The 16,499-nt window shown below is 44.2% G+C and overlaps 1 protein-coding gene across 2 annotated transcripts in view; it reads right to left on the bottom strand.

Annotated features, from left to right (window-relative positions):
• The window catches only part of GYS2 (glycogen synthase 2), a 63,782-nt gene that overhangs the window by 27,741 nt on the left and 19,542 nt on the right, over positions 1–16,499 (bottom strand). For both annotated transcript variants that reach the window (XM_090041114.1, XM_090041115.1), the window contains exon 5: positions 7,584–7,728. In XM_090041114.1, the coding sequence (XP_089897240.1) occupies positions 7,584–7,728 (145 nt within the window). The remainder of the gene's footprint in view (positions 1–7,583; positions 7,729–16,499) is intronic.

The raw sequence follows: 16,499 nt of genomic DNA, 5'->3' as shown, positions 1-16,499 counted from the left end.
GGACTTATAAGAAAAGCCTGAAAGTACTTGAGTTATTTGGCCTGGAGAAAAGACTGAGGGGTCTTGGTCAAGACACTTGGCTGGGATGGTTTAGTAGAAGTCTGGGTAGATTTGAACCTTATAGATTAACCCAGGTAGGTAGGTAGATATACTGCAGGTAGATATAGTACAACCTTTCATGAACTGTGGTTCATGTTTTCCAGTGCTATGAAAGGATGTGCATAAAGCAGAGAATATTGGGATGGTTTAGTCAGGAATAATCCCTTTGACATTGCTTCCAGTCCTACCCTCCTATGTTTTTAAATTCCTGTAACTCAAAATTATAAGCCAGAATTTTTCAGGAATCATTAATGGTTTTGGACAGTTCATTTATTCATTGTCCACCATAAGATGTCTTAAAGGGCAAATAAATGTTCAGCACTTTCTGTCAACCGCACCTCTTTATGGTGCTCCAGAGGCTCCTTAGCCTACACTAGCTATTTTGAAATCCTTGATCTTAGCTTTATATTTAAAAAAGAATATATATATATTTTTTTTGTAGTTTGTTGCTGCTGTCATTACTGAAGAAAAGAGCCAATAGGCAGTGAAGAATGAATTACTCTTATCGCTAGGCATGGTCCACCCAGACATGTTTCAGCCTGAAGCAACTAGGCCAGGTGGTGTTGAGGAAAACTCCAAGTGCCAGTGCCTCTGCTGTACCTGTTTTATGGTTTAACTGGATTTCATTTCCAAACCTTTCACTGCCCTATATTCACCTACAATAAAACTGTAAGAAATTTTTTAAAAAGTGACTTTTCTGAGAGACAATGGTAGCAAACCAATTCCAGTTTGCTTATATTTGAAACAGTGATGTAAAGAATAGGAGTAAATAATTTGCTACATAATCTCAAACTATTTTTGCAATGGTTTTTTTTTTTTTTGAGATACACCCCTCTATTTGTAGTACCTGGTACAGCTGTGCGAAGCTTTGCCAGCTGTCTTGTTTCAACTCCTTTCAAGCTCAGAACAGCAAATTCAAAACAAAAGGAGGCTGTTTTGAAGCCCTCTAAAATGAAACAAGGACAGTCAAAACATTTTGAAAGTTTTGAAATGTTCTGAGTTTTGAAGCTGGTGGGCTTGCCTGCAGGAAAACGGAAAGTAAGTAGAGAGAGGGGGAAGATGGGGGAAGAGCAGGGAAGAACTGCTCTCATATTGACTGTGTAGCTGGCCAGTGACTAAATAGCATAAAAAAAGCAGAATTGTTTGAACTGGCCTGCTTTCTGCCTTGGTGTCACTTACTGAGCTGTTTTACTTAGCAGCATCAGACAACAAAGGCTACCATTCATTTCCTACTTGCTACTGCTAGCCTAGTGAGAAGGATTTTAGCATATCTCTTTTTTTTTTCCCCCCCCCCCGATGTGCTTTTATTTTATTATTATATTTGTTGATTTATTCTTTTCAATTTTATAATTATATTGGATAGGATTACAATATAGAATTTAATTCCCATAGGAAGGGGAACACATTTTATATTTTATTTCTATACAATTTAAAGTTTGCAACATACATCCATTATAGAGTTTATACGGGAAGAAAGATATATTTATATTTTTATATACACATTTATACTTTGCCCCACACACACATTATTGAATTTATATAGGAGGAAAGACATTCTTCATTCATATTTGTTTTTATACATTTCTACTTTGCAGCACACTCCCTCACATTATTGAATTTTAAATAGGGGAAAGACACATTCTTCAGTCACTCATATTTGTGTTTATACATTTCTACTTGGTGCCACACTCACTACATGATTGAATTTATATAGGAATGCAAATAAATTTATATATTTGTAGAAAAAACAAGACATGCAAGACACCATGAAGCATGGTGGAAAGGCAGGTGGTGGCAAGCCTTTAGGGAGGGGCAGAAGACTGGGTAGAGGGAGAGGTGTAAGTCCCTTCCCTGCCCCCCCACAAACTGAGACACAGATTCTTTCCTCCAGCTAGAAGGAATGTGGCTTCCACAAGCAGAAGAGAGAAGGGAGCAGTGCCACTGCCTGGGCCTGGGACTATCCCCTCCAACAGCACCAGCCATAACCCTACCATCATGACAACAACGAGCACCAGCTTGACAGTCTCTTCCACCCCTGTTACATTTCCCATGCTGAGTCTTCCAGTCCCAGAGGAAGATCTGGTGCTGGATCTGGATCTCAGTGCCCTAGCAAGGGAAATTCTGGGGAAGGAGGGGAAATCATCTGAGTTTGTGCTCTATACCTCTCAAGTTTCCCTTAGAACCAGGTCTCCTTCCCCAGAAGGCACTTTAGAGGAGGTTGATATAGAGGTGGAGGCAAGCAGCTCAGCTGAATCCACTCTTCCTGTTGCTGTGCCTCTGCCTGCTGAGGAGAAGGAAAGTCCACACATTCACCCACACCCCAGAAGTGAGTGGGTAGTGTGGTCTGGGATCATTTTGAGCTGGAAGATGATCCCATGTATGCTATCTGCCTGCACTGCTGAGCCAAAAGCAGCCGGGGCAAGGGAACAAAACACATGAGCACCACAGGGATTTTGATGCATCTTTGCAGGCACCACCACCTATCACTTGCTCCTCCTCAGTCTGGCACCAGCAGGAGCATGCCTAAAGGAAAGTCCCCTTCTTGCTCCAAAGACCCTGTCCCCACAAACCAGAGGCAGGCCACCCTGGAGCAGTGGGGGAAAAGCAGAAAGAAAGTGGGGCACTTTGCAAGGGTGAGCAAGATCACCCAGAGCACTGGGGGAATGCTTGCTGTCAATGGCCAGCCCTTCTCCATAGTTGAGTGGCCAGGGTTCAGGCAGCTCATGGTACTTGTGGCTCCATCCTACCAAGTACCCACATGCACCACCTTCAGCAGGACGGTGGTGACCTCCCTGTAGGAGGCATGCAAATAGTACCTGAGGGAGGAGCTTCACAAGGCAGGTCTGCAGGTGGCCTACACTTTACCTCAGACCTCTGGAGCAGCCAGGGTGGAGAATCACACCCACCTCTCCTTCACAGGGCACTGGTACAACTAGTCAGGTCATCAATGGGCACTCCTTCAAGCCAAGGTGATAGACAAGTCCCACATGGCAGCAGAGATCATGCGAGCCATGAACTGCTCAGAGCAGGGGGGGCGCTTGTTGGGCAAAGAGAGCTCACCCGCAGGTTCATAGTCACTGACAACAGGGCCAGTATGGTCAAGGTGGTCTGTGATATCAGCTGTGTTGGCATTCACTGTCTGGCACGCAAGTTGCACCTCATTGACAGGGGACAGGGCTGCTGGTGACAGCAACAGCAAGCTCATTTCCAAATGCAGGAAGGTGTCAGGCTACTTCCACTGAAGCATCAAGGGGGCAAGATGCTGCAGGACAAACAAAAAGAGCTGAACATCCCACAGCACAAAATTATGCAGGATGTGGAGATTTGGTGGAACTCTACATACTTGATACTTGAGAGGCTGGTGGAGCAACAGAAGGCCATCCATGAGATGGCCTTGCTTAGGGAGATTGGGATTAGCGATCCCCTGAACAGAGCTGAGTGGGATACAGCCAGAGGCACAGCAACAGGAGGAGTGAATTCAGGTGAGCTGCTTGCCTCCACCTCTACATCAACCTCCTCTGAAGTGCCTTCTGGGGAAGGAGACCTGGTTCTAGGGGAAACTTGAGGGGTATGGAGCACAAACTCAAATGATTCCCCCTTCTTCCTCAGAATTTCCCTTGCTAGGACAGAGTGGGATACTAATCTCCCAGATTTTCAGTGCTGGCAATGCCCTCAGCACTGGCGATGCCCTCCTTAGCCAGGTGATCCCCATAGTGAGTGAACTTCTGAGCCAAATGTAGAGCTTTCAGGGGATCAGTGTTCCTGGCTGGGGTAAGCCACTGTCACCAGATATGCAGGCACTGGTGAGGCAGCTAAGGAGGGCCTGTAGGAGGCATGCAAGTAGTACCTGAGGGAGGGCATCAGGAAATAGCTTGATCCCTTGTGGTCCACTACAGTGCATGTGTTGGCCACCATGTGTGACACAAGGTGAAGGGCAGTGTATGCAACAGCCAAAGCCTGAATCAGTGGACGGAGGTGCTGGTGAAGACAGTCAGGAAGACAGAACAGTGGTGGTGGGGGAATGTGGAAGAGGGGGATCTACTGTCCCATGCTAGCATTAATTGTCCCATGATGTTCCTGCAGGTGAACCTCCTGCTGAAGTTCCCCAAGCTCCAGATGCAGACAGAGTGAATGCCACCCTCCTCACTCTTTCTGCATCTATTTTCTTTAAAAAAAAAACAAAAAACATTTAATGCCTCTCTCAGAGCTGGAAGAGGTACTCACTACATCACCAGCCATTAGGGGAAGAACAAGTCCCTGCTGAGCTTCCATGCCAGGATGAACTTGGAGGTATGGGCTGGGGCTATGGGAAAGGAGGAGGCCCCAGGTCCTGGGCATGACCACTAAAACTGCACTCTGCCAGGGTCAGGGAGGCCCGGTGGGACTGTTGGTGTGGCAGCTCCAGGAAATGCCAGGACCAAGAATCCTCCTGATGAAAGGCAGGTAGGAGGTGCCATAACCTCCAGCTACCACATGTATACATATAGCCCTGGCTGGCGAAAGCCAAGACCTGTCACATCTTTGACAGGCCTGAGGCTTGCTGGTTGCAGTCGAGTTGTGGGGCTCCCAGTGAGCTCAGCTTAGCTTCCTGGGATGCCAGCTTTCATATTGAAAAACGCTTTGTCAGGCTGAGTAAGCACCTGCAACTGGTGTGTGTGCTATTCCTGGATGGAAGGAATAGTAGAAGCAGCCAGAGGCTCGTCTGACATGCAGTGCAGACAAGAAAGTCAGTCAGTGAAAATGGAAATGGAGGCATCAGGGGGCTCAGGGACAGGCTGGGGTGGGGGTTGTAGTAGTGCAGGTAAGTGCCAAGGTACCTGGGGAGTCAGATGTCCGGCAGGTTGTAGAGTGTCAGAATTCCACTGTGTATGTCGAGTCTGTGTGTTTCTATACCTAGAAGGCTGATGAAATGAAGTTCATAGGCCTGGCTGTGAAAAGTGGTTTGTAAATTCCCTTTCTGTCTCCAGTCTCTCGGGACTGATTCTGAGTGGTTTTTTTGTAAGGAATATGCCTCCACAAGTAGTTGGGTATTGTTGTCTTTGATAGATTCTGGTGTGCAGTTTGTGGGGGTACTGGAGATTGTTGGCAAGTTTTGCTTTTTGAGCTGTAGAAAGTTGACTTCAGTTCTGGTGATGAGGTTCGGTTAGCAAGGTTCAGTGCTTGTTTGAATTTACAAAACACGTTTCAGAGCCGGGCCTATGAACATCATTTCATCAGCCTCCTAGGTAGTAGGCATAGAAACTTATGGACTCAATATAGACAGTGGAATTCTGACACACTACAACCTGTTGGACATCTGACTCCCCAGGTACATCTGCCCTATTACCTGTGCTGCTACATCCCCTTCCCTCCCCAACGCCAGCCAGTCCCTCACCCCCTGACATCTCCATTTTCACTGACCAACTTTCTTGCCTGCATTGCATGCCAGCCTCTGGCTTATTTACTAGTCCTTCCATCCAGGAACAGCACACAGACATACCAACTGCAGGTGCTTCCTGAGCCTGACAAAGGGTTTTTTAACCCAAAAGCTTGCTAAGATATATTTCTCTAACTATTCAGTATTTTTTTTAAAATAACAAACATAAAAACACAACATAGCCCATCACACACCACAAGTAATACATCATTTATAAATCCAAGACAACATCTCTGTTTCTTCCATTCAATTCTTTTATAAAAAGAAAGGCTCTGTGACAATCTGGCTGTCTGAGATACTGCTGCTGCTACTGTGCTGCTGCCCACTAAATTATTATTTTACCTGTTGTCATTTAAAGTGGTGGACCAGGCTGAGGCTGTAGGGGAAGAGGAGACCTCATTAGGGCACACTACCATGTCATGTAGATGCCCCAGCTCCAGTGAGAGTGTGATTTAACACACACAGTCACACAGTGAGGGCGCTTCTTAACATGCACACTGGAGAAGAAGCTCCTGCAGGAGTGGAAAGAAAGGCTCTGTCACAGTATGGCTGTCTGAGATGCTGCTGATGCTACTGTGGTAGTGCTTACTAAGTTATTTTATACCTGTTGTCATTTAAAGTGGTGGCTGACTTCTGTTTTCACGATTTTGACAGGACTGTGTTTCATTTTGAGTTTTGTTTCATTTCAAAAGCACTGTTCCATTTCATTTTGCTGAAACTGTTTCACTGTTTCAGTGTTTTGCCCATAGCCTATAGCTGCCTATAACTTTGTCATTTCTTGCCTGATTTGGCTGATACTTGCAGGTGTGGTAGCCCCCCTGCTGAGGCCACAAAGCCTGCCAAGTTTCAAGGAGATAGGTGCAAGGGTTTCTGTGAGACTGTACCTCAAGCTACTGACAAGAAAAACTCGTGTAACATGTGTGTGTGTTAAGACACAATAAGGTGAAAACTGCAGGCATGGTAGCCCCTGCTGAGGCCATGAAGCTTTCCAGGTTTCAAGGACATGGGTACAGAGGTTTCTGAGAAACTGCACCTCAAACTGTTGAGAGCAAAAATCTTGAGTCATTTGCAAGTGTGAAGGCACAGAGAAAGCTCAGTTCAAACAATGCTTTCCATCCCTGTCCCAGAGCACTGGGATTGGAAGGTACCTCAGGGAAGGATCAGTCACTGGCCAGCTACACATGTCAATATCAGAGCAGTCCTTTCCCCACCCCTCTCCTTAGTTTCTCTTTAGCTGCAAGCAAGCCCAGCTTTGAAACGTTTCAAAACTTTCAAAACATTTTGACTGCCCTTGTTTTGTTTCGAGGCTGTCGCGAAGCCTTTCATGTCATTTAGATTTCACTGTTTTGAGCCTGAAATTAATCGAAACAGCATCAAAACGAAACAGCCCGCGAAATTTTGCACAGCCCCAGTACGTAACTCCACAGGAGGATAGTATTTGTATTTAGGGCTTATATTTACTATAAGTGCTATCCTAGGCAGGGTTTATTAGTTTACTGCAGGCTAATAGGGCCACACATGTAGATGTGTAGACTTTACGGTGGAGCTAATTAGGCAGCTCTGCAGTAAATGTCTCATGTAGATGCACCCACTGCTAGCAAGGGATATTTTCCCCAGTGCACTAAGGTCTCTGAGTGAACACATGCATGTGCCTGTCTGTGTACTTGTGCATGTTTCTCATTCTGTTTGTCTGTCTCTGTTCATGTGTACGTGGTAAATTTACCAGCATCAACAATGGTGCCCTCAAGGACATGATGCTGCTCCTAACAAGGACACATCCCAATCCCAAAACAGTGTAACTGTGTCCCCACAGTACGTTGGGTGGTCCAATTAGCATTACTGAGTGTCAGGACCAATTAGCTCCCCCAACCAAATTAGTCTACCCACAGCACCACATAGATGCAGCCACATTCCTTCTGGGTTAGGAAACAACTGACAGAACTGTGCAGCCTACTGCCACTGGGCAAAGTCAGTTTATCATGATGCAGACATGGCCTCTTTCTCATTTTTGTCAAGGCAAAGTTTATCTCACTGAGTAGGCAGTATAGGAATTCAGTCCAGGTCTTACCAGCATTTCTCTTCAGCATATGTTCTGCTTCTGTGGCTGTTATCTGAGAGACTGTGGTGAACACGTGGGCACAATGTACGGAGGCTCGTTCCATGCAGTACCGATGATAAATCTGTCTCTCTCCTGCTTCTTTGTCTATATCAAACTGTTGTACAACAAAAGTGACATTTCTATAAGATATACTGCAACACACAGTTCACCACTTAATAGATCAACAACTAAATTTGATCTAGTTTTATGTTTTTAAAAATGTCATCTGCAAACACAACATTACTCCCACCCAGCCACTGCTGTCCCTATTGTTCTAACTGTAGCAGCAGCCACAGTCTCAATACCCTCCACCCTCCTCCAGCTTCTGCTGCATTTTCCTGCCCCAGGAGGTGAGGCAGCACAGCACGACACAGCCCATAGTCCCAGGGGAGCGGCAGCCTGGAGTACTCATGTGGCAAAGTGTTATAGGGGAGCCCACAGGAAGCTGAAAGTGAGATGCGGTGCCCCACCACACAGGGGAGAGCCTACACACGTGTGCACAGTGCATCAGGGTGATGGAGCCCCCACCCACATTTGCAGTGTATTGGGAAGGAGAACAGCTACTTGCATGTGCATGACTTGGCCATGGTCCCTGCTAGCACCTGTGTGCCCCCCCACTGGTGCAGTCCATGGCCATCATTATATACATGTGGACATCTACTGTCCAAACTAAAATTGGTTCCAGTCCAGATCAACTAATCCTTATCAATTAAAGTTAATGCAGATAAGGGCAGTATGCCATTTAAACTGTATTAATTAACATGTATATAAGATTCCTAAGGAACTCGGCAGATAAACATTGCAAATATCAGCCCCCATAAGGGAAACTCAGTTGTGCTTTTGCACCATAACAGAGGATATCGGTCACAAAGTAACACCTGTACAGAGTAAAATATCCCAACATCATCTCACTATGACTAAGTATCAATTGCAGGTCAATTGCATTCATTATGGCTTCTGGTATAGCACTTTAGGTATCTGTCAGTAGGATTGTAACAATGTAGCAGTGGTTAAACAAGCTTAATATCACTTCCTAATTACTTACAAGCACAAACTGATACATAGAGGCTGTGAACAGGGTCTGTTAAGGGACTGTCAAGTGTATCGACCTGCCATGATATTCAATGATCATCTATTAACCCTAAATTCAAACTGGAATTTGATTCAAACTGTATGATGCAAATTGGTGGCTTAGAAAATGGTGAGCAATGTCTGCAATGTGCAGGACAGATCTCCTGGCTCCCCACCTGCCTGTGAACCACACCAAGAAGTGGCACCTGAAGTGGGATACATAACTGGCCTGCAGAACCTTTGGATCCAGCCCAATTATGTGGCGTTTCAGGAGTGTTTGCCAGCAGAAGCTTTCTTCATGCTGCAATGGAGACAAGGAAAACTTTTCCTTTGCCGTGGCAGCAGACAGATCCTAGTACTCACCTGCCTCTGACCTGAGCTGATCTGAAAAGGTTGCTCACTGCTGTTGACAGCATTGATAGTTCAATTATAATGGCCAGTGTAAGAAACAAAATAATAGAGCCAGGTGAAATTGGTTACCAGCTAGTGATATAATTTGGGTGGGATGAAAACTCACAGTGGTTTAGGGTCTGAGCTTGGGAGTTCAAATATCCAGCATTACAGTCAAGAACAAAAGAAAAAAAATCCCAGTCAAATTTGACAAAGAAATACACCATGCATGGTAGAGACTTATATATGCCAATAGCATTCTCCAAAGATTCCATCTGCACTGAGCATGCTCTATTTCAGGGATGAGCAGGACTGTTCTTGCAATTGCTACTCCAAGTACAACAGGTCTCTCTAGAATCAAGCACTAGAACCAAGGTTAGGGATGTGTCATTAGGTCAGCAGAGAAGCTGTAGTCAAGCTTTCAGGAGCAGGTTAGACTTTATTAATACAATAAACTAAACTAAGGAGAGGGATGTAACTGGGAGATGACTATATTGTAGAAGTGTTTGGAGCTAGGGCTATGCAAAATTTCACCGGTTGTTTGGATTCAACACTGTTTCGACTACTTTCGAGCTTGAAACAGTGAAATTGAATTGAAACTAAGGGCTTCAAAACAGCCTCAAAACAAAACAAGGCTAGTTGAAACATTTCAAAACATTTTGAGTTTCAAAGCCAGCAGAAAGAGACAGGGGAGAACCAGGGCTGCGCTCCCAGGACTAGCTGGGAGCGCAGCCCTGGCTCTTGCCATCTCCCACTGCCAGAAGCTGATAACAGTGCAGGGGAAGGGAACTGAGCCTGGGCTCAGTTCCCCACCCCAGTGCTGTGATCCGGCAGGGGGGTTGGGGTGGAGAGTCAGCCCAACTGAGCTGACTCTCTGCTCCCACCCCCATTCCCAGCATGGGGGTGAGGATTGAGCCCAGCTGGGCTGACTCTGTCCCCATACCTGATTGCAGCATGGGGGGGGGGAGGGGGAAGTGGGCCCAGTTGGGCTGACCACACCTGATTGTAGCATGGGTGGGGGAGTGAGCCCAGCTGGGCTGACTCTCCGCTTCTCCCCACCCAGTCTAGCACTGGGAATGGGAAGTCAACTCAGCTGGGCTGACTTCCCAGCCCCAGTGAAACATCAAAACAGCACCGAAACAGCCTTTCAGTTTTGATGGAACAGAACAGCTGTTTCGAATTGAAATGAAATTCAAAACAGAATGCTGTTCCTTCGAACCACCGAAACTGAAGGTGAAACAGAATGATGCCATTTTGCACAGCCCTACTTGGAGCTTTTCTTCTGACCACCTGCTCACAGCTAATTCTACACAACAGATATGGTTATATTAATATAAATGCTAACATGGTTTCTCTTACGTAAACAAACTGAAGAACTATAGACATGATACTTCTAGCTTCCTTTCCCCTGGAAACAAAATTCCTGTAGGAACTCTGCTTTGATTGACTGTATGATGGAACAACTGTTAGGGAACAACCTGAACTTTCACTCAAATTCCTGAATTAAAAGCTATTGACTTAACAGTGGAAAAACTCTTCAGTTCTTCTCTCTTCAACAAAAGACTACCATAGCTCAAGTTCATTAGACTGAGTATCCTTGGTTTTTAAGCAGAGTAGAGCAGCATTATATGAAGTGCCTCTACTCTTCTGGCTGACACCAACACCTGTAACCAGAGCCAATCCTAGGGGTGTGCAGAGCCAATCCTAGGGGTGGGGAGCAGCCAAAGCATGGAGTAGGGGTGGCAAAGCCCCAGTAGTGGCACCCTTGGGGCCTGTATGGCAGCATCCACAGGGGTCCCCCTTAGTGTGGGGCCTAGGGCGGTTGGCTTGATTTGCCCCACCCCCCAAGAGATGGTTCTGGCTGTAACTCCCCCTTGCTTACAACAGTGATAGGGAAAATATCAGTGAAAACATGTCATCCCTGCATTTGAAATGACATGTTTCACTGCATTATCTTTCTCACAACTACATGGAGTATGGACCATATTCATCTCTTGTCTAATTTGCTGACCACCACTGGGATTCCACTAATGGGATTTGCTTTGTTTATATTGGCAATGATTGTTGTATGGAATTCAATTAAAATCATGAGTATAAGAGGTATTTTCTATATTTGGAAAAATAAGAAGTCTCATATCTTGGTACAGCTTTGCCCTTGGTACTTCTAAGAACAAATTCTGAAAACATAGGTTTACTTTAATACATTGATTTTCGAACAGGGTGCAAGGGCACCCAGGGTTGCTGCAGGATCCCTTGAAAGCTGCCATGAGATGAGAGGAGCTAAGCCACATGTGAGAAGGTAAGAAGATACGGGCAGACTCCAACTCAGTCCCTGCCTGGATGTTCCCCACCCTCACAGGTTGGTTCCTCTGCAAGGTGGTAAGCACTGTAACAAATAAGTTAGTTTTATATATTAGGTACCACTTAATTCACAAGACTTATGGAGGCGTACCTTGAGTCTAAGTAGGAGTGCCTTGAGTCTAAAAATGTTGAAAACCATTGCTCTAATGCTTCTGTCTTCAGGGATCTGGTCCTGGGCACAGATTCTATCTAGTCCATTATTTAACGCATCCTCCTGATTGCACAAGTTTATCGCCCCATAAGTTTAATAGATGTCTTAGCTAAAATCTTTGGGTGCCAATTGTTATACCATCTCATAGCATGGGTAAAAGGAAAAAACATATTATATGAACAGACTAGATTTAGGAATCGATATTCCACTATTGATAACATATCTATCCTTCAGTTTTTGAGATTTAAATATGCACAAATCAGAATTGTATGTTGCATTTGTTGATCTGTCAAGAGTTTGACAGTATAGATAGAAGTAAACTTTGGGAGAAATTGTTAAATTATAGGATTGACCCTTCTCTTTTTCATCTGCTGATAGAATATCATACAGATACTTGGGCCCAAGTTAGGTGGGGCCTGAGGGGTGAATTTACACAAAAATTTCAGACACAAAGAGAGGTTAGGCAAGGAGGTATTTTGGCCCTCTTCCTAGACCTGTGCAAAGTGGCTAGTATTTGCTTTGGATTTGATTCAGTGACTCAAATCACAGTCCCAAGTCATTTCAGCTGAATCTGATTCAGAGATTTGGCTGCTGCTGTATTAGCCAAATTTCTGAGTCACACAGTTCCCACCCCCTGCCTGCTCTCAGTGGCTGCCCCACCTGCCTCAGCTTTTTGGGGAAAAAAGCCCCACTCACTGGCTGCTGCAAGGCAGGGGGGTGATCCCCATTGCCCCACACCACATGGGGGGGCTCTGTAATGAGCCCCCCGGCCTCTTCCCACTCTCCTAGCACCACCCCGTGGCTGCCACACCCACCCCAGCTCCCAGCCCTTTAAAAACAAAACCAAAAATCCCCAGACTCCTGCCCAGCAACTGGGGGGGGCAATACCTACTGCCCCCCCACTGCATGGGAGGCTCTTTCTTGAGCCCTCAGAAGCCCCAAGGCTGCTGCAGCAGCCAGTGAGTGCAAGGGGTTTTGGGTTTTTATAAGGGGCCGGGAGCTGGGACAGGTGGGGCAGCCATGAGGGAGGAGCTCATAGCAGAACCCCCCACAGTGTAGGGTAGTTGGGGGCAGTGAGTACCCCTCCACACTGGCAGCACCCAGTGAGTAGGGGCTTTTTTTTTTTTTTTTTTTTTTTTTTTTTTAAAAGGCTAAGGAGCTGAGGCAGGAGGGGCAACCATGGAGGGGCTGGGACACCGGGGGGGGGGTGGTCAAGGAGTGCTTAGGGGGACTCAGGAAGCAGGCAGGGGATGGGACTTGGCAGCAGTCCCCCTATGGTCTCCTCCCGCTTCTCTTCCCCACCCACAACTTACCAGCATGAAGTCCGGGTCCAGCTCCCAGCTGCAGCCAGCAGGGACTGCCCGAATTGCTGAAGCTTTCTGAATCTTTTCTGAATTGATTCAGAGAGCTTTGAATCAATTCAGACCTTTTAATTGGTCCCCTTATTCAATTCAGATTCAGAGATTTGGCTGCCGAAATGGACCAAATCTCCTCCAAATTGAATCAGCACCCAAAGCTTCACACAGCCCTACTATTTAACTTTATATGAATGACATTATCAGCAACATGCAGGGCTCTCATTTTCATCCCCCCAAATTACTAGCAACCCTGATCCCTATTTTAATGTATACAGATGACACCTGTCATACTGTCAAGAACCCCCATCAGATTATAGAGAGCAATTACAATTTTTGAGCATCTTTGTGGATAAAACAACTTAAATATAAATTATGATAAATCCAAAATAATGTTTTGGGAAGCAGTTTGATCAACTACCCATGGAACATGGTGGGGGAATCAAACTCAAAGCTGTTAAAACCTATAGGTACTTGGGTGTGATGTTTACAGTTTTTCCATCATGGAAACACCACATTCAGTTGGTTAAAACTAAGGCAGCCCAATCACCAGTGGCTATAAAGAAATTTTATGAGACCACAGCAGGGCAATCAGACCAAGCTCCCATATTAGCATATAAAGCCAAAGTTGCATCTCAGATCTTGTATGGAGCTGAAGTATGGGGCTATGCCACCAGTAATGATGTAGACATACCTCGAAATAAGTTTCTCAAGGCTCTTTTGGGTCTTCCTCCTTCAACTCCCGCATCCTTCTTGAGATTAGAGAGGGATTAGATTCCATTTTAACTAATATTTTTATTAGAATGGCAGGATTCTGGTTTAAAATTCTGCCTCTTCTACATAGCTCACTTGCTCAAATTGTGCTATATAGAAGACATCAATAATTCCCTTTCTCTTCAATCTCCCTGGCTAGCTTTTCTTTCCTGTACTTTTGCATTTTCTGGGATGGGACATTATATCAAAGACAATGAAAGACTCCTGCATAGAAAAGGTCTGGATTTTCCAGAGGTTCCGAGATATTGCCAGGCAGAATGTTTCTGCAGTGGCCAGGGCTGTTTGCATCACCCCTCTATATATTCTTTGGAAATTAGATTCTGGGGAGAGAAAGATATTTACAGCTGGATCTCAACAATAAGTGGCAAACCTCTTTGACTAGACTCAGGACTGAACAGATGCTCACAGCTGTTTTGGCTGGATATAGACTTTCCATTCCAAGGGCTAAAAGATGTTGCTCAGTCTGTCAAGGAGTTTTGGAAGACACTATTCATTATATCTTAGAATGTCCTCTATATGACAAACACAAGGAGAAAGAATTTATCACCTTGTTTGCAGAAATTGATATTCTTCTCAAACAGAGAAATTAACGTGGCTCCTCCAGCAAACAGATCCATATTTAGTAAACCATCTTGCAAGTTTTGCTTACAAGGCTGAAGCAATCAGAGCTAAACATCCTTTACTGTTGATATGACTGATAAACTTTATCACTATATTTGTTTTTTTTACTGTGTTAATTGTGGACCTATGCACAACATTTTTATAGATTCATGATCTGATTTATCACCATATTTGTACTTGATTATGTTAATTCTAGGAGTTGGAATAATGCTTTTATAATGGTTGACCTTATTCTATTATTATATTTGCATTAAATTTGCATTTATTATTTTTTTTAAATTTTATATTATGGTTGTATGTCTGTTGTGTTGGTTTTCAGGACCATGGCTTTCTGCCAGAATCCTTAATAAACTGAATTGAATTGAATTGACTTGATTGCTCAAGGGAAATTTTACTCCAGGCCAACTAGGGTTCTCTCTCAAGTCCATCAAAACCAGTCCTTCTTTGGCCCATGATGGGTGCTAGTAAAGTTTCATCTCCCCTGCTGTAGGCATGGAGTATGTCTCTTAGTTCAGAGTCGCTTGTTACCCTGTTCTTTCATTTCTGCCTTTCAGTTCTCACCTTTGATCTATCATATAAGATGTACCAGCCGCTTCAGTCCTTTCTCAGATATTGTGCTTACGGCTGAAGGAAGAATATATTATTTTCAAGAAATACTGATCAGAAGTGAGAGATTAAATTTTTAAGTATATATGCAATTGGCCTGAAAATGGAAAAATATGTATTGTATTTTGGAAGAGAAAAAAGAGTGACATGCCCTTTAAAGGCATATCGTCTCATGCAAAGGTTAAACACAAGGAAGCCTTGGGGAGTCTTTATCACTGGATAAATCACTTGTTTGACCTTAATAGTTTACTACTAAAAGACAGCAGCAAAAATGTCCTCTAAAGACCTGCCCATCCATATCATTTAATGAGTATACTCTGAAGAAACCCCCCTATGTTTCTCATCTGTCTTCTGGGCCAGGTTGACCTTTTTTACAGCCAAAGAAGCCCTCATTAAGATAGCTGATCTCTTAGTAAATGCTAACATTTGTCAGAAAGAGATTTAACGCACTGTAAGCATCTATGAAACAGTAGAGGAAGAGTCTGGCATCATTTCCTGTATTAGTGCACTTTAAATGTCAAATCCCATGCGCACAGCATGAAGAATTGAGTCGTGGAACTTCAATTTTAGTATAGTTGCCATGATTAGTAATAATCCTTTAGACAAGGGGTCAGCAACCTGTCTTGTGGGTTATATTTGGCCCATGGAGCAGGGGCTTCTGTTGCATTTTGGTGGCAGGAAGTTTTGCTCATATGGTGGCCAGGCAGCAGGAGAAGCAGGGGCAGTTGGGTTGGAAGGGCAGCTGGCCTCAGACTAAGCTGGGTAAATTTGGCTTATCCTTCCTGAAGCATTGCCAACTCCTGCTTGAGAGAGTTAGGTATTAATATGTAAGGTATAGCCTTACAGACACAGTTGAAACTAGGCATGCATTTATCCAGCTAGCTACCAAGGCAATTTTTGTCCCTTTATATTGATACATCTTTATGTCATCATCAAGAGATCTGCTCAGGGATAGAAAGCATGGCTTTGACCTAAGTGTATACATTGGAAAGAGAAAAATTCTAAAGCTATTGTGAGGAAAATGATGTTATATCTTAAAAATAGATCTATTTATGATGTCCAAATTATCTTGAAGTTCACCAAATCTTTAAAAAATACTGAAATTTTGAATTTTGCTTATGAAATGGGATTGTCTGGACAACTATTTTTAATTCCAATGGGTAAAAGTCCTCAAACATTTTATTTTCGTACCCTAATATTTGCTCCAAACATTTTTATTTAAAAATGTTCCACAATAAACAAGCTAAATATTATTTAAAATATTTAAAATATTCAAGTGCAAAATGACTATGTTTTCTTTTTTTAATAATATGTGAAAGCCTCCACTTTCCCCATACATTCATATGAAAATGCCCTTCTTTCAGCAGGGGCAAATTGAGATCAACAATATCAGATGCTACAAATTAAAGCTAGAGTTCGGGTTGGTTACAAATCCATGTGAGGGGAGTATAGGAGCTGCTCCAACCTGGTGACTGAGTGCTCAGGGTTATGTGGCAGTAAACATGAAAGTACTACCCCTGTATAATTGTCAAGAATTGAGCGGAGCCATGGCTTCTC

Source organism: Crocodylus siamensis, chromosome 4, assembly GCF_052110815.1.
Source record: "Crocodylus siamensis isolate JL-2025a chromosome 4, ASM5211081v1, whole genome shotgun sequence".
NCBI classification, from domain to species: domain Eukaryota; kingdom Metazoa; phylum Chordata; order Crocodylia; family Crocodylidae; genus Crocodylus; species Crocodylus siamensis.
The sequence above is the reverse complement of the archived record's forward strand: the minus strand, read 5'-3'. Positions and strand labels throughout refer to the sequence as shown.